General features: G+C 36.7%; 2 protein-coding genes across 2 annotated transcripts; both read left to right on the plus strand.

Annotated features, from left to right (window-relative positions):
• Positions 1–2,019: 2,019 nt before the first annotated feature.
• On the plus strand, positions 2,020–3,853 carry LOC149001553 (anthocyanin 5-aromatic acyltransferase-like). Its single transcript, XM_089137895.1, has one exon. It carries the CDS (start codon positions 2,056–2,058, stop codon positions 3,496–3,498), a length of 1,443 nt encoding a protein of 480 aa, XP_088994021.1. The 5' UTR covers positions 2,020–2,055; the 3' UTR covers positions 3,499–3,853.
• Positions 3,854–7,190: 3,337 nt separating this feature from the next.
• LOC149001554 (RNA binding (RRM/RBD/RNP motifs) family protein) lies at positions 7,191–21,084 on the plus strand. Its single transcript, XM_089136752.1, has 9 exons — positions 7,191–7,691; positions 13,089–13,189; positions 13,271–13,634; positions 17,408–18,274; positions 18,472–18,529; positions 18,673–18,734; positions 18,819–18,925; positions 19,014–19,101; positions 19,737–21,084. Exons 1-9 carry the CDS (start codon positions 7,557–7,559, stop codon positions 20,058–20,060), a joined length of 2,106 nt encoding a protein of 701 aa, XP_088992878.1. The 5' UTR covers positions 7,191–7,556; the 3' UTR covers positions 20,061–21,084.
• Positions 21,085–22,389: the final 1,305 nt, after the last annotated feature.

Here is a 22,389-nt window from a genome sequence, read left to right on the forward strand (position 1 = left end):
CAATAACAACTTTGTTTTACATATAATTTTTGCTTTTGTTGTAGGATGCTCAATTGTTTCTTCTTGTTTTTTTTCTTACACACCATAAACCATTAATCAACCCAAATTTAAACCATTAGCACAAACCGTTAGTTAACCCGAACCCAAACCGCACCAAACCGAAACCGGCCCGAAACCGTTATTTTGCTAATGGGCATTGTTTGGGCTATGTGTTTTTCAGCCCCAAACAGCACCGTTGACACCCCTAGTATTTGCCATCAACCAGCGGCAACCTGCAAGTAACAGTAAGCAACGGCAACCAGTAAGTAGCAGCAACCAGTGGCAAAAGTCTTTTATCCGAAAAGTTGAAGGCCTTATTTGAGACTCCATCGCCCACGATAACTAGATGGCGGCTTTTCTCTGAAATGCAAAACACCTGATCTGCTTGAGAGTGGATCTCTCATGGTTTAAACTTTAAATCTGAGTTCCACAAGCTGTAAGGGTTTTCTAGAGCGTTAAACTGTATACTCGGGTAATTATATCGGTGATTCTTCATTAGACCCTTATTATTCTTCCGTTTCATTGGGTTCTTGTGCTTCTTACAGCGCCGGTGAGCACGTAGCTCTGTTTGTCTTTGAATGTAGCTCTGTTTGTCTTTGAATAAAATCCGACGGTATTCACCACTTCACCTAAACTCAAGTTTTTCAGCTCACAGTCACCGGAACTCAAAAAATGGTAACTAGTAATCGGATATTTTTGCGAATCGGAGGATAATCGGATATCCAATAAATTATTGGATTCGAATTCGGATACCCTTGAAATATATCCGACGTCGGTTATCGGATCGAATTCGGATAGAGGATCTATCGAATTAGAATTTGGATACGGGTGTATCCGAGCCGTTAACAGGCCTAGTTGAAACACCTCTCCAATCAAGTTAATCTCTTATACAAAATCTTTAGATAAGTAATATAAAGTACTTTGCTTTGGATGATTTAAAAAAAAATCACATTTTTCTCGTGCAAAATAGAAGTGGGCTCCTCCAACCAAACCAAAAAGGGGGAAAAAGAGGTGGGTAGTAGGGTTGTAAATGGATAACCAAAATTCGTTCCCGAATTCGCATTTCCTTCTGTTTAGCTATATCCGAATCTATTCGATACACATATGGTATACCCCTTTCTTACAGATTATTATCCGTCCGATTGAATTATCCGATTAAATTACTTACTTGGATTTAGTTTTCTTATTTTTATAAATTTTTACTTGAGATATGTGACTATTTTTTTTAGGTTTTCTACTAAAATAACTATCAAAGTTGCTAATTTCTTAGATTTCAATCTTAACATCGCAAAAAAAATGGTAAAGACGTCAAAAACTTATATTCAATTTATATTCATGCCCATCTAGAAAAATCTATTTAAGAAAATAATTATCCGATTATCATCCTAATTAGAGTAAATCGGTCTAAAAATTGATAGGGTATTATCTGAATCCGTCAGAATATAATAAGATGCGGATATGGTATTACCACTATCCGATCCGAATCCGTTTATACCCCTAGTAGATAGTGGTTAATTGTTTATTGAATTTTAAAAAAATATAATTCAATGAAACACATGCTCCACACTAAATTCCTGCACATGGAAGGCAACTATCACCGCACCTTGAGGTGGAAATGTTGGTCCAAAAATAAAGAGGTGGAAATGAACTTAAATGCGAGGTATTTGCTGTTTATGGTCAAGATCAAAATTCAGACCGTCCGTTTCGCAAGTGAATGAAAAGCTAAATGAACCAGAGGGAGGTGTGTGATTCTCATTTTGATTGGCAATATAATATTAAGAAACTTAATGCCAATGCAGGGTTGGTTGAGTGATAAAGATTCATATTTCTCAATGGAGAGGTTTTGGGTTTGAACCCTTGCAGACGGGCATTACATTTTCAGCATTAAAAAAAAAAAAAAGCACTAGTACCAAAAAAAAATATATATATTAGGAACTTAAATCTAGACGATAAATGTGATGAACACACTTGCAGATCAGAAGTTCTTCTCTGCATTTCATTCAGATCTTCACCTTCATGGCTGCATTCAAACAGGTTAAGCTTATCGACCAGTGCGAAGTTGCTCCACCGCCGGGCTCTGTTCCTCCGACTTGCGTCGCATTCCCTCTTAGCTTCTTCGATGTAATCTGGTTACCACTACCACCAGTGGAAATTCTGTATTTCTATGAATTTCCCTACCCAAAATCACAATTTCTTCAATCTCTCCTTCCACGCCTCAAACAATCACTCTCTTCCACCCTGGTTCACTTCTACCCATTATCAGGAAAACTCTCATGGCCTCTCAAAACCAACCAGCCCATGATCAGTTACACTGAAGGAGACTCTGTTTCTTTCACCGTTGCTGAGTCAGACGCTGATTTCTCTCATCTCTCCTCCAGTCACCTCAAATACGCCATTGAATCACACCCACTAGTGCCTAAATTGACAACATCTGGACATGTTCTCCCCATTTTAGCAATTCAAGTTACGGTTTTCCCAAATGCAGGCATCTGTATTGGCTTCGCAAGAAGCCATTCGTGTTGCGATGGAAGAGGCTTCAACCAATTCATGAAAACATGGGTTTCGATCTCCAAGTTTGAAGCTCCAGCTCCATCTCCTTCACTTGAGTTATTACCGCTCTTAGATAGGACTCTGATGGAGAAGCACGATGATGGCATGTCAAACTTGTTCTTGAGCAAGTTGGATGGATTTTTTAGTTCTGAATCAGTTTCTGGTAATAAATTTTTTAGAGGGTTGCATTTGGATCTCCAACCCAACATGGTTCGAGCTACGTTTGAGTTAAATGAAGCTAAGACTAGGAGACTCAGGGAATGGGTATTTGGACAGTACAAGAACGATGAGAAAACACAAACAAAATCAATTCCTCCTTCCAGAATGGTGGCAATTTGCGCTTACAGTTGGATCTGTATGCTTAAAGCAGAAGCCAAAGCAGGTGAGTTCAATACTAGCAATAGTACTATGTTTGTGCTTAACGTGGATTGCAGAGCTCGGATGGATCCTCCAATCCCAGAAACATACTTGGGTAATTGCGTCAGACCTTACATGGCGATTGCTGACAAGACTCATCTGATGCGAGGAGGAGTATCTATTGCAGCCCAGCTGCTAGGAGACGCAGTTCAGGAGATGGAGAAAGGAGTTTTGACAGGGATGAAGTGTGCCATTTCAACCATGTGTGATATTTTTTTTTCCGATAACACTGCTGATAGTGATATGTCTGCTGGTCGACAATTGACAGTTGCTGGGTCGCCACAGTTTGGGTATTACGAAACAGATTTTGGGTTTGGGAGTCCAAAGAAGGTGGAGATGACATCCATTGATAAAACAGGAGCCATGTTTTTCAAAGACAATCGCATTGGGGATGGTGGGTTTGAGTTTGATTTGGTTCTCAGTAAACCAGAGATGGATGCCTATGTTTCTGAGTTTGTTGATGGGCTTAATGCTCTAGATAGCACTTGTTAAGACGTTGGTTTCACTGCTGGGGCTTTCTCCTGTCTCGTATAGATAAACTATCTTTGGTTGGTTAAGAGCTAGTGTTAGATTAAGCGCGCCGTTATGGTTTTATGATTAGGGCAGCAAGAAAATGAAGAAATCTTTCCCGTTGAACCTCCTGAATCTTGGGGCTGGTATGATGGAAAGATGGATCTTCGTGATCTTTGTTTTTTCTTTCTTTATTCCTCATTATTGAACCCAGCTGTATTGCTCTCTGTTGTAACACTCATACTTCTTTAAACATTTCTGCTTTCTCTGTTACGAGATTATTCACCGCAGGTGGGATTATGACGGACGATGATTCCATTTTCACAACCTGGGTCAGCGCTTGCTTGCGCTCTCTGAAGCACAATCCAGATCTCAGTTTCCATTCTACAATCCGGAATTTTTGGATGCAACCTCACCGGAATTGGAATAAAAAACCACTCGAGTTGCTTCTAATTGATCAGAACTAGAACTCTAGAAACGCTGATGGAATCAAAAGATAACTCTGATTTTTCAATAGGAAAGTCCAATGCAGTAGTCAAAAGAACGTTTATCAATAATGGCGCTTGCTGTTTGGACTTCTTAAATTGCAGAGATGAGAACAAAAGATTGATGGACTTCACCTAGTTTGTTTTTTGAGATGAATTTCGTCCGTGTTTCTAATTGAAACGAAGTGTAGAGTAGAGTATACAAATGGAGAGTACAAAAAAGCCGGTCTTGATTCACTCTGTGAGGTCGTTTGTGAAGCAATCCTGCCATGCCCCCAAATTAAAGGAGGTTTACGCTGCGATCTACAGGGTTTTGAAGCCTAGATCAACGTACGTTTCTCACGAATGGGTCACGAATGATAAGTATAATGGGGAAATCCTAGAACACATTGAGGTCATTCAGGGGATTGAGCGAGGTGATGCGCTTCCTGGGTTGAGGAGGTACGATGAGATTGCAGAAATTTCAAAGAAGGGTGGATTTAAGATGTTGAGAGAGAAGGATCTCGCAAAGCCACCATCAAAACCCTGGTGGCAGAGGTTGAAGATGGGAAGGATCGCTTACTGGAAGAACCATCTCCTTAGAGGGAGTCGTTTTTTTTCTCTTTATTTTATTTCATTTTTTGTTATTTATAAAAATTGTTTTGAAACTAAAGGATAATTATTATAAGAAATACAATAAATTAAGCTTGGATATTGTAATATTGGAAATCGAATCTAATTAGTGAACACGTTCTCCAAATTTGAATCCGATATATGTTGAATATGTAAATTTATAATTGAATTCGAATTTGGTTAGTTAATCGAATTTTCAAATAATATCCAGTGTGAATTCAAAGTAATTGGATGAATAAAAATATCGAAATCCAAATGGGGTTTCAAACTCATTATTGAGTGTAAGAGGTTGTGCCTAAATAATGTAATGTTGTATCGGTTGTTTAATAAAATTAGTTACTATTAATAAATATTAATGAAGGAAAAATGATGTATTCTTCAAAATTAAACTTCAATTGGATGCGTATATCCAATACAGATAGTATCAGTCAAATATTTAATCAAATAGGATAGTATCTAATTTAAAATTGACATCTGAATTCGAATCTGAATCAAAATCCAAAAAACATCAAATTCGAATGCTTTACATTCCTGATAACCAATATTATTTATAACAAATATGAATTTATCAATTTTCAAATATTTTGTTTTTTGTAATTAAAATCTGAATAACTTTCAATTAGAAAAATAAATAAAATAAAGGATAATTACTATTGCCTCCTTATACTTTGGGTTTTATTACTAATCAAACCCCCTTCATTGTGAAATTACTATTGTCCCCCTCACTTCTAAAGGTGTTAAGTGGCTGTTAACATCAAATATGAAATGTCTATTTTGCCCTTAAAATTAAGAAGTAAAAAATATGACATTACCCTTAATTTATAAAAACTATATTGCATGTCAATTATATCCTTAAAATCTTATATTTTATAATTAGTTTTGGATTTGGTGTGACCACATACTTATGATTGTTGAAACTTTCACATTCCACTTAAATTTTTCATAATCACCATGATGGAAGTTTTACAAACAAATTAGCATATAAGATCTAATTGATACAAATTTGGTAACATACATAATGTCAGCATATATTAGGTGATTTTCAATTTTCAGCTTTGAATTAAAATTAATATTTCTTAATATTTTAGTTTATATTTAATTACATCTTTCCTTTATTTGGTGATTTATTTTTAGAGAAAAAAAAATCACATCTTTCCTTTATTTGGTGGTTTCTTTTTAAAAAAGAAAAGTGAAATTAAAGTTAATTTTTTCCTATTAAGGGTAGTATTATAACTTGAAAAAAGAACAAATAAGTAAAAAGATAATTGCAGGGTTATTTTTGGGATTTTGAAAAAATATATAGATGCCACATCATCAGTAATCTGATGGAGCTTAACGGTAGGGGGCATTAGTAATTGTTGACAAAGTTAAAGGTTGGAATAGTAATTTTAAAAAGTACAGGGGATAAAGTAGTAATAAAATCAAAGTACAAGGGGGCAACAGTAATTATCCCATAAAATAAAGTTGAATCAGTACAATGCCTCTATTTTTTTTTTTTTTTTTTGTAACTATCATTTACCACCCACCCCTCTTAGTTGAATAAATAACACTTAGACCCCCTCTTACTTAGATAATGTCACTTCCCTCTCCTCTTACCTAACAAGTATAACAAATACTTCCTCTTTGTTAACTTTCTCAGTTAAATTTAACGTTTACTGTTAAATAATTTTTTAATACCCCAATTTACCCTTGGTTAAAATATTTTTTTAATTTAAATCCTAATTACCATAATCACCTTAGCAGCTAAAATACTAAATTATTCTCAATTAAAATAATTATCACAAAACCAAAATATGATACTTAAAATCCAAATTATCTTTAATTATTAAAACCTCAACGTACTTTTTTTAAAATTTTTTTTATCAAACTATTAAAAAAACACATACTGCTTGATATCAAAATGCAATTTCAATTGAGAAGATGAAGCGTGGATACTCTTTTTTTTTTTTTTTTTACATTTAAATTAAAGAATCAAAAGTAATTAAGGGTGTTTTGAGTTTTAAAAATAACATCAATTGATAGGGTTTTGGGCCAAGATGTTTCAATTTAAATTGCATTTTGATATCAAGCACTAGTGTGTATTTTTTAATTGTTTGATAAAATAAAAATAAAAAGAGTATATTGGATTTTTGATAATTAAAAATAATTTGGATTTTAACTATGGTGTTTTGGTTTGTAACAATTATTTCAATCGATGGTAATTTAGTATTTTAACTATTATGGTGATTACCGTTATTTAAGATTTAAACTAAAAGAATGTTTTTAGCCTAGATAGTTTGGAGTTTTAAAAAAATAGTTAATAGTAAAATTTAAATTAAATCGAGAAAATTAACAGAGGGAGGGTGTTTGATACATTTGTTAGGTAAGAGGGGAGGTAAATGACATTATCTAACTAAAAAAGGGTCTAAGTGCAATTTGTTCAACTAAAAGGGGAGATAAGTGATATTTATCCTATTATTTATAAGAAAAGTGAATTTATCAATCTTCAAATTTTCTGTTTTTTGGTAATTAAAATCTGAATTTGTTTTTTTTTTTTTCTCTCTCTATAGCGAAGGAACAACTGATGATATACACATATAGTAACCACTCAGAAGCCTCGGTGGTGGTTCTGGGAGGAAACTCCCCAGGAGAAGACGCTTGGGGTTCTTCGCTCTGGAGGGGAACTCGTTGCCGGAAAACGTTCTCCGATCGATATTTTTTTCCTTTCTATGTATTTAGCTTTCTTCATTGTATCTTTTCCTCTGCAACTTTATTGCCGATTCATCCAAGTAACCTGTTCGCACCCATCATTACATCGATTTGGAAGTTTTAGGATCTAAGGTTTTCGATTCTGTGGAACTCACTTGTCTGCGAATCTCCATCGAAGAGGCAAACTTGGGTATTTTCTAACTCAACCGTGGAGATTCGGTATCTTTACTTACCGTGTAGCAGAAAAATTAGGAGATGGAAGGTCCCGATCGAGAAGGCGATCGGACATTTAGGGTTAATTTCAACGGTGATGGAGCGGCCAGGCTGCGTGATAGAGTGATGGATAAGCTCAAGGAATTCATGGGAGATTACACTGACGACATTCTCGTGGTACGCGTTCGCATCTCTCTCTTTTTTGTTTTGTATTTGTCGATCTTTCCTGTACATCTATCTTATATAGAGCGTAGCTTCATTTGTACTTCCTATATGGTTGTATGGGATGTATGTTGTGGAACCAATTTTTGGGTTTAGAGAGGTTTTGGTTTTTATCGTGTTGATATTTGTTTCAATAGAAGTAGTTGGTCTCCAGTTTCATCCATGTACCGTACAGGAAACATAGTTTCCAACATGCTAGCGTAAGGTATTCCATGTCTTTCTCAGATTGAAAGTTCTTCTTCCCAACCATTGTAAATATGAACAACTGCTTCAAGAAAACAGTTAAGGGGATTAAGGGATGCTCTATTGCTGGTCACATGTGAATAGGCTTTGAATCATCTAGCCATGTTTGCATCTGCGGTGGTTACAGAAAGAAAAAAGTACAGCCTTTTAGGAAGATAGAATCTTTAACACTTGATACTCCCTGATCATGCAAGGGAAAATACATTTTAGATGAGGCCGATGTTGCCAATACATGGGATGTGACTCTAATCAGCCTTTTGGTGGAGATTGGGTTTGCTTGTTGACTGACTGAGGAAAAAGAGCTATTAACTTGCGAGTTTTAAATTTTAAGATTATGCAAGTGAAGAAAAAAATTCTCGTCTTCCACAAGAGATTGATGAAGGTTGAAGAGTGCGTCTGGTTGATGAACATTACACTTGCATCAAGGAATCCCCTAAAGACTTCATTGGTTGCAGAGAAGCATGCAATGTGAGCTGGTTTCACTTGTCATTTTTGCATTGCTGGTAAAGTTTTCTCGAAGAGTCTTTCAGGAAGTAGAAGAGGGAGACTAGCTAGAGGCTTTAGAAATGACCAGATTGTGGTTCTGCATTCCAAGTTTGTTGATGAGAAAAATGGTGCTTTGCGAGGCTAGGTAGACATACATTATTATTCATTATGAGTGACCTTGTTGGAAAACAAATTTAGAGGACTTAAGAGTGAATCAAAATCTTTTAAGGGTAATTATATACACTTGCAAGCTTCTTAAGTTTCTTGAGAAGTGTTGTCTTTAAAGTATGCATGTTTAGTTGTAATTCCTTGGACAGCTTGGAGCTCATGGTTGGTGATGTTAGAATGTCCGATTATGGTTAGGAGATTGCAGGTTGCACGAAATTCAGCTTTGTTACCAATTGATGCAACCTAGGGTTTCAACCCTGTTATAGGCCACTATGGGCTCATCAGAATGATGAGAAATTCCATTACATCAAACAATGGCAATGTCATGAGTACTTGGAACAGCTTTTGGTTAAGAAAGTAAAATTGGGGACATGGAAGTAACTAGATGTTGCAGAGGAAGGTTATATCTGGAATTCAGTGAAAATGGAGTAAGCAGAAACAATCATCTAAGAGGGAACGGCATTATGTAATTAACACAAATCATGGTAGTCATGCAAGAGGAAGGATGCATCTGGAATTCTGTTCTTGTTCTTCGTCCTTTGATAGTTCACTAGTCATTAGTCTGCAAGGTTTCTTTCGAGTGATAGATCTCACTCATTTCAACTTGAAATTTTATATGGAGAATCTTGATTCCCAACCCTTTCAAGAAGAAAAAACTCCAACCATTATTTCGCTAACAAATGGTTGAAGAAAATCTGGATGGAGGTTCAAGAACTAGTCTGACACTCTGGTTGGAGCTCTCAAGTGGAAAAAATTTCAGTGCCAAGTTCCACAATCACCTTCCTGTAAAGGTATAAATCCAAAAACTATGACTTTGAGGAAAATATTCTGGGGGGATTGATTGAATTTTATCAGACTGTTAATGTTGCCCAAAAACTGAGAATTATGAGTCGAAGCAAGAAAATTGGGAGATATGAGGAATAGAGGAGCCAGTATAAGAAGGCAGATGAGAATGTAGTGACAACAGAATAATAAAGAAAGAAGATATGACCTATAGAAGGATTAGTTCTGGAGTTATATAGGAATGAGAGAGCAGTTGTATATGAAGCTTAAAGGCATAAGAAATCAAAGAAAACTTAATTCAGTAAGATAATCTTCCTGATGCTTACATGCTGTTGTATTTGACTCCCTAAAAGTGATACGAATCAAACTAGGATTCCCATTCCTTTTGTAAAACTGAATCTATTCTCTTGTTGATAGCTTTATTGTTGCAGCCCTAGGTTGAATAGGATCAACCAGGGGCCAGTCTTCTAGGATCCCAACTCAAAAAGCTGGGTTTTAAGATTTTAGGGTAGTATCTTGGGGTACAAAAAATTGGTTATAGTGTTCGGATGGGGATGGAACTCAAAGAGAACCTAGGTAATGCTACATGGGGATGATCCCTAAAGCTTGGGGTGGTTCTAATGGTGAGATTGGTATAGATCTAAGTTTTGAAATTTGGGTTACTTGGGGAGTACGAAATAGAAAGGGGGAAAAAAAAAGAATTTGGGGTTGGGGAACTTAATGATTGGAAAAGAAGAACTGAGGTCGGGGTGATTCAACTTATGATTCGTTTGAAAACCCGCTGAAAAACAGCTTGCAGTGTTTCTTGCTTTGAGAAGCAGAAAAATTGGCCGTCGTTTAACATGATTTTTGCAACATAAATTGAAATCTATGAAAATTTTTGCTTCAAGAAACACTTTCAGTGAAACAACTATTTGTTATGTCTGTTTCTTGAGGCAAAATTGGGTGCAGTTCGGTTTAAGTGAGACAGTTCTAGAAGGCGTATTTATGGATTTTGGCACTTAAATATAACAATAGCAAATTTCTTAAATTTTATTACAATTTTCAAATCTTCTACTTCCAGAAGCAAGTTCTATCAAACGCCTAAAAAAGTGTTTATGCATCTAGAAACACTCAAAACTGTTTCTGGTGTTTTTTGAAGCAGAAACACTTGGTGAGATATCAAATGGGTCCTTACACGGTCAAAGATCTTCTTGAACAGAAGCTTGAACAATAGAAGCTATTTGGGTGGGGGGGGGGGCGTGGAAGAGAAGAGAAGAAATCACATTGGGCCATTGGGGTGGAGGGGAGATGGTCACACAACCATACTGTGCCATTGTACCTCACTAGTAACAATAACCAAAACACAAATTTAATTCATCAGTTCATGGCTCAACTGATTAGTTTTTTTTTGGATGAATAAATAATTATATTAAAAGAGGAAAAGGGGAACAAGGTCTTTAAGAAGAAGACCGAAAAGAAGAACTAAGACCCCAGGAGACAACAATGAGCCTGTTCCTTGGGGTATCATCAACCGGGGGTGGGGGGTGGGGGATGGCTGTCAATCTAGAAGAAACATAAAAATAGATGGCATTCCAAATCCTGTCTATTAGATCTATATTCATAGTCATATTGGTAAATGGTAATATAGTTTCAAACTCAAACTATGAGTCAAAAGTAGAAACTGACTTCAAATAGACTCCTAAGGGAAGGCCTAACCCAATCCTTTATCCTATTAAGTAACCTAAACTGACTAAATAATTTAAATAATAAAGGAAATAGACTTAAAATAGGTTCCTCATTAAACTAGTGAAATAAATCTCTTTTTCCTACTTTTTACCAAATATTTGAGGCCCATCAAATTGGCCAATTACGAAGCAAACGCCATTTAACCAAAAGCTAAATACGCACATGAACCAGTCTTAGACTATTCATTAGGAAAGAAGCCCAATTTGGTGATGAATCTGCATCCATCCCATATAAAAAAGTAACAAATTAAAAAGGGTCTACCTAAGTACTCAAGGCTCCTGCCACTATGGGGTCTGGGAAGGGTCTTGACCTATGCTGCCTTACTGCTGTTCTGCAAAGACCTTAGGTCAAAATGGAGCAATCTTATCACTGTGCCGAGTTTTTCCCCCTTCCCAAACCCCACAGTAGTGGAGCCTCAAGCACTAGGTGTGCCTTCTTTGAATCTTATTGGAAAAAAAAAAAGAATATTCAAATTTCAGACATGGTCTGATGCAAATGCAGGTTGTAATAACTAGGAACAATTTATAATTTAATGAACGTCAACTAACAATATCACAATAGAAACGGAACCAACAGGGGTGATTGGGTTGTAATCGGGAGATCAAAGGTAAGTATCGGTAGAGGATAAATTAGTCTAAAGCCTGAGGGTGTTTTGGAAACTAAAGATAAATTTAGCTAAAGACCAAATCTAGGAAAGAAGGGTTGTTTGAGAGGCTGTCTTTGACCTCCTGACTGTGCACCAGAATGGGACTATGTAGGTCTTTCAATGATAGAACTCCTTTGTTCGAGGTCCAATCAATCTGAAATAAGATTACTTATATTTCTGAAATACATTAGTCCTTAAATATCCTACTGAACCTAAACTTACTTGGACCAGGTTTGTCTTCATATGGGTACCCCAACAGGTTTATTCCCTGTCCAAGAAATTGTTCCTACAACATATCCCATATGGAGAAATCTATACCCTAATTATCCCTAATAGGCCATAACCAGGTCTCGGACCTGGTTCATTCTGGGGGTTGCTGATCCAGCCTTGTAACTGCAACAAGGAGGTATTGTGGATTGTATTACATTAGGGGGCTGCATGGTGAGGTATTGTGGATGGAATTATATAAGGAGGCTGCATGGTTTGCATTTTTGTTGATTTCTTGCTGTTGCGCTGTTGCCAAGAGGAGTCCTTGGAAACGTTGATTTCAAAATCCCCTGGTTATAGCTTTTATTGTCAAGGCTTGTGTCCACCTAAAGTATCTGAAACTATGACTATACAATCTTGTCAAGTATTTCCAACTTATTGTTTTTATGTTTTTATTGTTTTCTGACTGTTGCTTTCTTGTCAAGAGGAGTCTGTGGAACAGTGATTTTAAAACCCCCTGGTTTTAGCTTTTAATAACAAGGCTAGTGGCCAACCAAAAGATCTGAAATTTTAACTGTACAACCTTCTTAAGTTTGTCCAACTTATTGTTTTTATGCTGATCTTTCGTTCTTATCTTGCTCTTTCCTTGGTTCAGGAGTACATGTTGATTTTGATGTGCATTAGTAAAAGTTTGTTACTCCTAGCTGTGAATTCAAGTATATCCTGTATTGTTATTATCTATGTGCAACCCCAATCCAGTCATTTGCTAAACTCTTCAACCTGAACTCAGTCTTCAATGCATGTTCTATTGATTTATACCCTACTTGCATGGGGTAGAAGCCATAATCTGGAGGCCTAGGAATGTTCCCCCAAATTGCTTGATGGTATGGCAACTTCTATGCTAGTGAAGAGCCGTGCTTTGGTACTCTTCCTTTTTTTTTTTCTGTTTTGTTTTGGGTTCACATGCTTTGGTACTCATAGATTACTGAAAGTCTGTTATATATGCTCATAATTGAGAATCTTATTATGTAAGAAACATATTGGAACATTTGGCATTATTATTTTTCTAATTTCTTAATTTTTATTTGTAGGAATATGTCATTGTCTTACTGAGGAATGGCAAGCGCAAGGATGAGGCAAAGAATGAGCTGAATGTGTTTTTAGGGGATGACACTGATTCTTTTGTGTCATGGTAATTTGACTTTCTCCATTTATGCCATAGAACTCCATATTCCGTATGAGTTTGTCATGACTTCCAGTGCTCTTGTTTCAGGCTCTGGGACCATCTCTCTTCAAATTTAGATTCGTATGTTCAACCTTCGGTGGATTACCAAGAAGAAACTGACTATGTGAAACCAGTATTTGAGGAAGACGTGACAAGGAATGATCCTCAGCCATTGGATTCTGAACCTGATAGAGAAAAAGATACTAAGGAATCTAGAAGCCGGAGGAATAAGGAATGGAAGGGACTGGTAAGGGAGGTGGATGAACCTCCTCCTTTTCGAAGTTCTGAGGTTGAAAGTTTCCATCCAGAGGAGAAAACCCGTCAGAAATCTGGTCATGCTAAGCGATCTCATTCTCCCAGGCCTTTGGTCCAGGCAAAACGGCGTCGACAAGAAGAGGGACATCTAACCAAGGTTAATAGCTTTCTTACTTATTTTTAGTAACATTGGTAATAAAGCTTGTTCCTCTTGGGATTGGAAATTTCTGCTGTTGTTACTCATTACATTTCTTTCAAGTGTTGGAAAGTAGAAATTTAACTCCTTGGTGAGTGGATTCTAGGGAACTTTGTATACTCGAGTTGATGATATTTGAAAGGGTTTGGAGTTGTCACTGGAAAATGTCTTGATTTTAGGCTTTTATTGCTTATTCTATTAGTTTCCATTTCTCTCTCTTTCTCTCTCTCTCTCTATTTATTTATCTCTACATATAGTTTTCACTAGTTATCTACTTAGGTCTTAATTGTTTTCATTGAATCATTGGTGACTGCATATACAGTGAGCTCTTAGGTGAACTGGTCAGAAGAATTGAGTGTTGAAAAGGGGAATGACTGAAAGAAAAGGAGTTCCATATGTACGAATGGAATTTTCTCTTTAGGTAGCCATAAACCCTTTTTATTGTATTTTAAACAAGAAGATATTCTTCCCTCCATTTTCTTTGCCATTTCATTTCATAGGCTTCATGCAGAATAGGGATATGATATTTAAAAAAATACAGAATCTAGGAAAGTTGGGAAAATTTTGAGGCGTGGTAGGAAAAACCTTTGGGGGATTTGATGTTTGGAAGATTATTGGATGTGGAGTTAATGAAGATCATGTTTATCCAAAATAATGATTAGTATTAGGGAATTGGAGGGTCTAACTGATACTGCTGAGAGGTTGGAATATGATTGGTTGGTTCTACCCTGTATAGAGATTTGATAGAGAAGCAACAGATTTTTGATAGTGTGGGGTGGAGTTCTTGATGCATCCTGTTGGTTTCTTGTGGATTTCATGAATCAAGGTGTCTTTGGTAGGGCAGGCAGATGATGAGTTCTTACATTTAACTGATGAGTGTAACAGAAAACAGAAGTTGTTGATTGTGGAATTAGATTTATCTTAACCCCGAGGAGCAATAAAGAAAAAAATGGAGAGAGACCACATGAAGCACAGAAGAGACAGACAAAAGTTGCCAAGCAATTGATGGACTACTCGAAAGTGACCAGGAAACTAAAATGCTCTTTCTTCAATTCATATGGAGATCAAATTACTTGACAAAATTGGACTCCAAAGACCTACTTGATAAGATAGTTCAAAAGACCCAGGAGTATTCTTTGATAGACTCTTGCAAGCAGACAAGAGTATAATTTTCTTTAAATGAAGTTAACAATAGTAATAAAGTTACTTGTCACAGATTACATAGTTTTAGTTATCCGGAATTTGATTGAGTGAAAAGTAAGAAGATGGACACATTCTCCATGAATGAGCAGCAAGGATGGAAAGCACACTTCCTAAATTCTTGTGGAGATACAGATATCAAAAAGTCGGACAAGGTTACAGAAGAATAGCAGGCTCATGATTTTTTCTGCCAGATTCTTTGTTGTCTACACCTGTTAGGGTACGGAACTAATGAAAATCCTCTCTCTCTGTCTCAGAGAGTCTCAATACCCAATCATTGTGGTTAGAATGTTTAACCTTTACACAGTAAGGGCTTCTTAAAACAACAGCAATAATCTTATTCCAACTAAATGAGGCTGAGATGGTACTAAAAAGGAAAAAAAATAATCCAAAAAAGTTGAAAAAGAAAATAATCGAAATAAAACACTAAGGCCTGTTTATTTGGGTAAAATAGTGGACTGGGATAATTGTAGGGTTGTCTAAAATCCAAAAACTACAGGTGTTCGATTGTCTGGGGCAGGACCTAAGCAGACAACCATGCATGAATTGAGGAAACCTGTCTGCTAGTGTAGAGATCATGCAGGAAACTAAGCAGACAGCCATTTGTCCCACCCTACCCTGTTCCAAATTCACAATATTTCGGTAGGAGTTTATTTGTATTCATATTTATTTTTGTGTTGGGTGTGGCAGAGTTAAGAGAGGAACAATTTTATTCCACATTGGCACCACCCCTTTTCCATTCTTATCTTTCCTTCTCTTTAATGATTTATTACCCCATTATTTGTGGGGACTAAAGCTTAACCTCTCCAATAATTTTCGTCTGCAAAATAAATGCCTAGACTATGTTTGGTAGCCAAGAAAAGAAAAGAATAAAAACTTTCAAAAAAATTGATTTGAGAAAAAAAAAAGATAAGACACATTAAACAATCACTGTATCATCATTATTTATGTCTTATTTTGTTTTCCTTTTCTTGCCTACCAAATGTAGCTCCAAAAGTAAAACTTCTGACTGCTTCAATGCTCCAAGATCTTGTTTAAATCACTCCTTAGGAAGTCATTAATATGTCTTCTATTAATGAATCCCAACTCATAGAGAAGTCTCAGTCCTCACAGAGGAACTTTGATTTATCTTACAGGTAGGAGCAGAAACTTCTCTTTGATTTTGCATGAAGGCTTGCATTTTGAGGTGAAAAAATTGTTCAGGCAGTTATCTAGGTGGACATGAATTGAATCATGAATCACATACTTGAAATGGGCCAAAATACAATCTTTTAATGAATGATATATGCTGGCTTATATGTTGTGTAGGATAATAATAACTTTTTAGTCTTATGAAAAAAGATCAATATTTACTAAGCAGATGGGTCCAAGTGGGCACATTGGTTACATTTTGCTATGGCAACAAACAGGTTGTGGGGCCTCAGTGAATCAGGGGTTAAGGCTGCATGCATTTGTCCGTCTTAGACCCTGTGGTAATGGGAGCCTTATGCACTGGGACACACGTTCTCTTTTTAGAAGAATATCAATACTTGTGACTTGTGAGCATATAGGTACAAGTCCAAGATGCAGATCCTAGGATGAAAAATATCTGGTTATAGTGGCATTTAAAAAACTGCTGCAGGGGCACATTCAATGCAGCTCTGTTCATGGATACTGTCATGATACGTTAGTTGCCTTGGCTCCAATTGTTTGCAGTTTGCACTAGTTGTTAGAACTCTGACTTATGAGTAACTTCTATACATTATTCCCCCTATCTCCCCCTTGGGAAAAAATGGTGCACTGCTTAGCCGTAATTTGTTCATTTTCGGAAGATTGGGAAGATTAACAGTACAAATGTAATTTCTGGCATATGCTATTTGTATCTACCAAATTATGGTTGAACATCATTTTGTTTAGCAGTTAATATTTAATATTTCTTGGCTACTCATGTGGTAAATGGTTCTTATGCTAGTTGTTCAATTAAAGATTCAGAACTAGCCACCGCTGGTGGTCTCTGTGAACTGATGAGTGGAATTCTGTTTGGATTGTTCTAGATGATTCAGACAAGTCCATCCATTTTGTGTTTAAAATTGTCTATTTGGATGATGCTTAGTGAGGAGATCTCCAATTGGTTGGATACACACTGTCTGTACCAAGAGAATATGTATAACTATCCAATGTTCTTTTTTGGGGGGTGGGTGCAATGTTTGGTAAGAAGATCTCCTATGGTTGGTCATGCATTTATTATACCACGAGAAGAATGTAATCCTGTAAATATTGTTAGTTATTTGGTTATTACTATACAAATTGCCCATTGTAACTCTCTGACTCGGTAAATTTACCAGCTGAAACTATCAATTTAAGAAAGGAAGATTCTTCCATTTTTATTTTTACTTTGATGTGGACAACGGCAATGTTTTCTGCTTTAGCCAATTGGTTTATTGTACTTGTTGGTAAAAGTGAAGGTAGTATTTACCCAAAAAAAGTGAAAGTTGTTACCATGTGCCATGATGTTACTTATTAATTTTCTTAATGTTTTACTATGCTTCTGACAGAGAGAGTTAACTTCCCATCCATCTATTAATGCTCCTCGTCGGCTGCTTCAATTTGCTGTAAGGGAGGCAGTGGGTACTTTACGATCATCAAATATACGAACAGAGGCATCTTCAAAGCGTCTTCGGTCTGTGGTTTCTACATCAACAATAGATTCATCAACAGATGAGCAGCCACAGAGGATAAAATCTGTTGCAAGGATGCCAAATGCAATGACAACTGCAATCAAAGCGGCAGCAGAAGCTGCGGAAGATGTAGTTAAGGTTAGATGTTCAGGGAATGTGTTTGACCGCTTGGGTCATAGTACAGATGATTCACGTGTGACTGAGCAATTGCCTGCTTTTATGCCATCAAACATGATGGGAACAGATCTTGATCAGACTCCAGGCCTGACTGACTCAGATTATGTTCATAGACATGAATACAATGAAAAACTTAATGGGAATACAATGATATTGGACAGGAATACAGACTCGGCTTCTGATTCTGCATCTGATAATGATGCATATGTAGATAGCAGTGTTGTGGATCCTGGGGCCAGAGATGCTTCTCAGACTGGTGCATCTAGTCAGAAGGAGAGGGATTCACTGATGGTCCAGTACAGTGTCGCCAAGAACAAGGATGAGGTTGCAAGAAAAAAATGGATGCAAGATCAGGTTCCTCCTAATCCAGTCACAAACACATCTCCTAAAATTGTGAATATCTCTGTGAATGTGAACACATGGAAACCACTACGTTACCAGGCACCAAGGGAGGTTGTGGAAATCGAGAACCATAAAGCTGTTAAGGAGAGTGAGGTGGTTGCAGGTAAAACTGATTCGCAGGTCTCAAAGGAGAATAATAACAACACTCTGGCTGGTAATGCACAAGTAAGTTAAACGTCCTTGTGGAGTTTGGTTGTAAGATTATCATTTGAGATTATACTGAATAACACAACTATGTAAAGGATTTCTTAGTCCCCTGTCTACTTGGACTTACATTGTAGCTTCATTTTCTTCTCAACTTTGGTCTTACTCTTTTTTATACTGGATAGCTGATGTGTTGCTTCACTCTAATTCATTGGCAGCAATCATCCATTACACATATTCAAGGAGAGTCTATGAAGACAATGTCTACCACCCCTGGTAAGAACAGAAGCATGCATCTTTTCTAATGATTATGGTATTTATTTGTTTTTCATTACAAAATCCTGATTGCATGATTGTCTCTGTAGTTTGGTTATGAATCTTTTAGTTATTGATTAATGGTTTTTCTTTCTGTTTTGCAGGTTCTTATACCGCAGGTCGTCCTTTGGATGATGCTGAATCTCGGACCATCTTTGTTAGCAATGTAATGAATCTTGACTACAACATCAGTTCACTAGCCTAAGAAGGGCAATTCTGATGTTCTTGTGCACTATGTTGATTTTTGTAGGTTCACTTTGCAGCCACCAAGGACACCCTTTCCCGGCATTTCAATAAGTTTGGGGAAGTTCTAAAAGTTGTTATTGTGACTGATGCAGCAACTGGGCAACCAAAAGGGTGGGTTTCCAGACAACTTTTTCAGATGTTTTTTCACTTTCCAGATTTTTTTCTGTTTGCGTAGTAGCTTAAAATGTCTACTTTGCAGGTCGGCTTATGTGGAGTTCATGCGCAAAGAAGCAGCTGACAATGCCATGTCTTTGAACGGCACCTCCTTTATGTCACGCATTTTGAAGGTATACCTTACAACTACAGGGAGTATAAGTGGCAGAAATTGTTTTGATTCATTAGAATTAATTTTAGGGTTGTGTTGATGAAATTTTTCATGTTCTTTAGCAAGGCGTAAGGGTCATTGGGATGAGAGTCCTGATAGTCAGGTTGCATAAGTTGTAGATTGAAGTCCGGAAAATCATTGAAATCTGTTTAAAACTCATTCTTATTCTATTTTATAATAAAAGCTGTTTCTAGACCAGTTGAACTGCTGGTGCGTTCTATATTTACACTTTCTAGATGCAGTACTCTTTTGTTAAGAATGCCAGATTAAATAATGGTTGTGGATGTTCAGAATTTGCAACTTTGTGTATTCTGACCACTGATTCCATTTTCTACATCTGATTGATGGAATGGTGGTTATTGAGTGAGTTGCTTGGAAGTTTACCTTTTTGAATGCTAGCAACCTTAATTTGTAATGGTGTTTTTCCTTATGTTGTGGCCTGTGTATGAATAATTGGAGTTACTGCATTGCATAAATTCATGCTACACGTGCACATGGCTCAAGGTAGCATTAGTGTGAAGGTGCAACCCTGGGCATTTTTATATCTGATTCTTTTTGTACACTGAGCAAATTTATCTCTCTCCCAACTTCCTACAGGTTGTCAAGAGAAGTTCTGCCAATCAAGAAACTGCTTCCCAGATGCCTTGGCCTCGCATGCCTCGAGCATCTCCTTTTGCAGCTAGACTTGCAAGACTTCCTTACCCAAGGGGCATGCCAAGTGGATTCAGGGCTCGCCCCCCAATCAAACCTGGTGCCCGGAGCTTGCAGTGGAAGAGAGATTCCCAGACAACAGGTGGGGAGGGCAGTGCAAGTGGGCAGCATGGAGCTACATCCGCCAACAGTGTTCCATCTGTTGGCCGGAGTCTCACTTACATCCGCACTGGGCCTAATAAGTCCGAAGGGAGTTCAGCCCCTGCTTAATTTATCAGTGCTCTCCTGGCTCAATGCCCCTTTTATGTTCAGAATGTCACCCGGCACGGTAAGAAGCCAAATTTCAGCTGAAATTGATCACAATCCTTGACATTATCTAGGTCGGTTGCTTTAAGATTTATACTGGCTTTGGTTTGGTGGTCTCTCTGAAGAAGGTTATTGAGGAGGGGGAAGCTTTTTGTTATTTTCCTGTGTTTTTTCACGTTTGGGTAATGGGAGCACCGTGGATGATGAAGGAGCAAAAAAGAAGAAGATAAAAAAGTGGATAGATGTGATAGTTTCCTTGTTCATTCTATTGTTACGGAGTTGCCTTCTTGCGTGGAGAAATGATGAGAGACCTGTGTAGAAAGAAATATGTGAATATGGAGAGGATTGGAATCCTGAGCATTGAAGACCTTTGCCTCTGGTAGGTAATATTTAAATTTCTGTTAATTGCACAAGAAAAAATCAATTATGTTTTGTTGACTTTATGCCCTTCACTCTTCTTGGGGGAAGAAAAAAGGGGGGAAGGGGAAAAAAAGAAGAAGATGAAGCAATAAAATTTCGAAAGTTCACGGAAAACTGTTTTTGGTGCGTTATTTTGTCATTCTCTGCGTGTCTTTAGATCTCTGTGGTGATTAAATAATTGAGATTCTCTACTCAGTACTCTTCTAAAATTTCCTCTCGCAACTAAGGTTCAACATGTTGGCAACTTTTGGTAGGGTGTTGATGAAAATACGACCCCAACCCCTGGTTTTGGGGGGTATTTAGGGTTATATTAGCTTGAATTTTGTTGTGTAGTTTAGTTTGAGGTCAATTCATACATTGGGAACATTATTTTGGTCTAAAACATAATTTAATCTAAAGTTTTTGATTGGCATATGCCCGGCTATATGCGGGCAAAATTGGAAGTTTGAAAAATTCATATAAATTAATGTAAACATCCGAAGAGAATACAAATGTACAATTAGTGAAGAGAAGTATTAAATCTACCATTCATTATACAATTATGTTGAGTATGACTTATATTTCATATTATGTTGCTGATGGACACGGGGTCACGTTCCCCAACGGGGTTCTGGGCGCAGCGCCTTAGGAGTTTGTAGACACCTCTACATTACTTTGGCAAAAATCAAATGAAAATTTGGTGAAAAATCGAATGAACTTTTGTTAAATATGGTGAATGTGGCGTCAAAAAATCAACTTCTCACTATATATCGCAGACTTTATAGTGATGTATGGGCGATTTTTGGAATGAGTCGTTTCGTTGGGGGGAGTTGTGTCGCCCCCAGGATATGTCGCCCTATGTCAACAATATTGAACGCTGCTCACAGCCCACTTGACATAAGCAAAATTCATGGTATTATTTTAGAAGGCAAATTATATATAGGTCCATTAGATCTATAATCAATTATATTAATTTTTCTTGAAAGAAATCAATTACAAATACTCTCTTTCTTTTAAATAGTAAAGTAAAATGATTATATGGCAAAAAAAAGAAAAAGGTGTTTGTAATTGATTTCTTTTAGAGATAGTATATGTATTTGATTGTAAATTTAGGGTTTCTATATGTAAGTTGCCCTTTGAAAAAATTGTCTACCGCGCATTTGCGGCAGAGCATCACCAAAGTGTGAGTCTTGGATTCTACCAATGCATGTTGAAAATTCTTCTTCTTCGCATATAGACATTGCACACCATCTCTTTAAATCTCAATATAGTTTTTCTTTTTCTGTTTATAATTTCTTGCTGGTCATTCTAATAATGATCTTGACCATATAACAATCTTAAGCAAGTTATTGATTAATCTATATAACTCCCCACAAACTAGACCAAGGGGGGACTGGAGGAGGTAAGATTTCCCCTATTCATTTCGATTTTGTTTTAGATTAATAAGATTGTGATGTGAATAGAAATAAAATGTATTATAACGTACAGATAAATTATATAATTTATCAATTAAACTTTTCATAGAATAAAAATATATGAATGACACTCTTTGCTTTAGGAAATTGAAGTTAAATGTTGATGTAAGAAAGTTAAAATTTTTATTAAAAAAATAAAAATAAACTTTGAACAAAAACTAATTGAAACTAATGTGTTAAATAATAGAGGGTTTGATTGATAGGTTGAATAACTCAAAGGGTGACATTAATATTAAAAATAACTTAATGGGCGATGTTGAAAATTTTCCAGATAAAATTGGCAAACAAGTCCGGATCAGCAATCTTGACCATTTGGAGCTTATTGGGCACGATCCAAAGTGTGCTAAATAGTTTGGTTCATTCCCCGTTCTGCCCATTTTGATGAACCCACACTTTCTTCTGTATAGTTTACCAAACAA

Source organism: Hakea prostrata, chromosome 10 (assembly GCF_041222555.1).
Source record: "Hakea prostrata isolate BN-2017 chromosome 10, UWA_Hpros_2, whole genome shotgun sequence".
Lineage (NCBI taxonomy): Eukaryota > Viridiplantae > Streptophyta > Magnoliopsida > Proteales > Proteaceae > Hakea > Hakea prostrata.

Coding starts and splice junctions, on each gene's coding strand:
- LOC149001553 (XM_089137895.1), top strand. CDS start 2,056: ATGGCTGCATTCAAACAGGTTAAGCTTATCGACCAGTGCGAAGTTGCT.
- LOC149001554 (XM_089136752.1), top strand. CDS start 7,557: ATGGAAGGTCCCGATCGAGAAGGCGATCGGACATTTAGGGTTAATTTC. Junction 13,190..13,270: donor ACTGATTCTTTTGTGTCATG/GTAATTTGACTT, acceptor CTCTTGTTTCAG/GCTCTGGGACCATCTCTCTT. Junction 18,530..18,672: donor GACAATGTCTACCACCCCTG/GTAAGAACAGAA, acceptor TCTGTTTTGCAG/GTTCTTATACCGCAGGTCGT.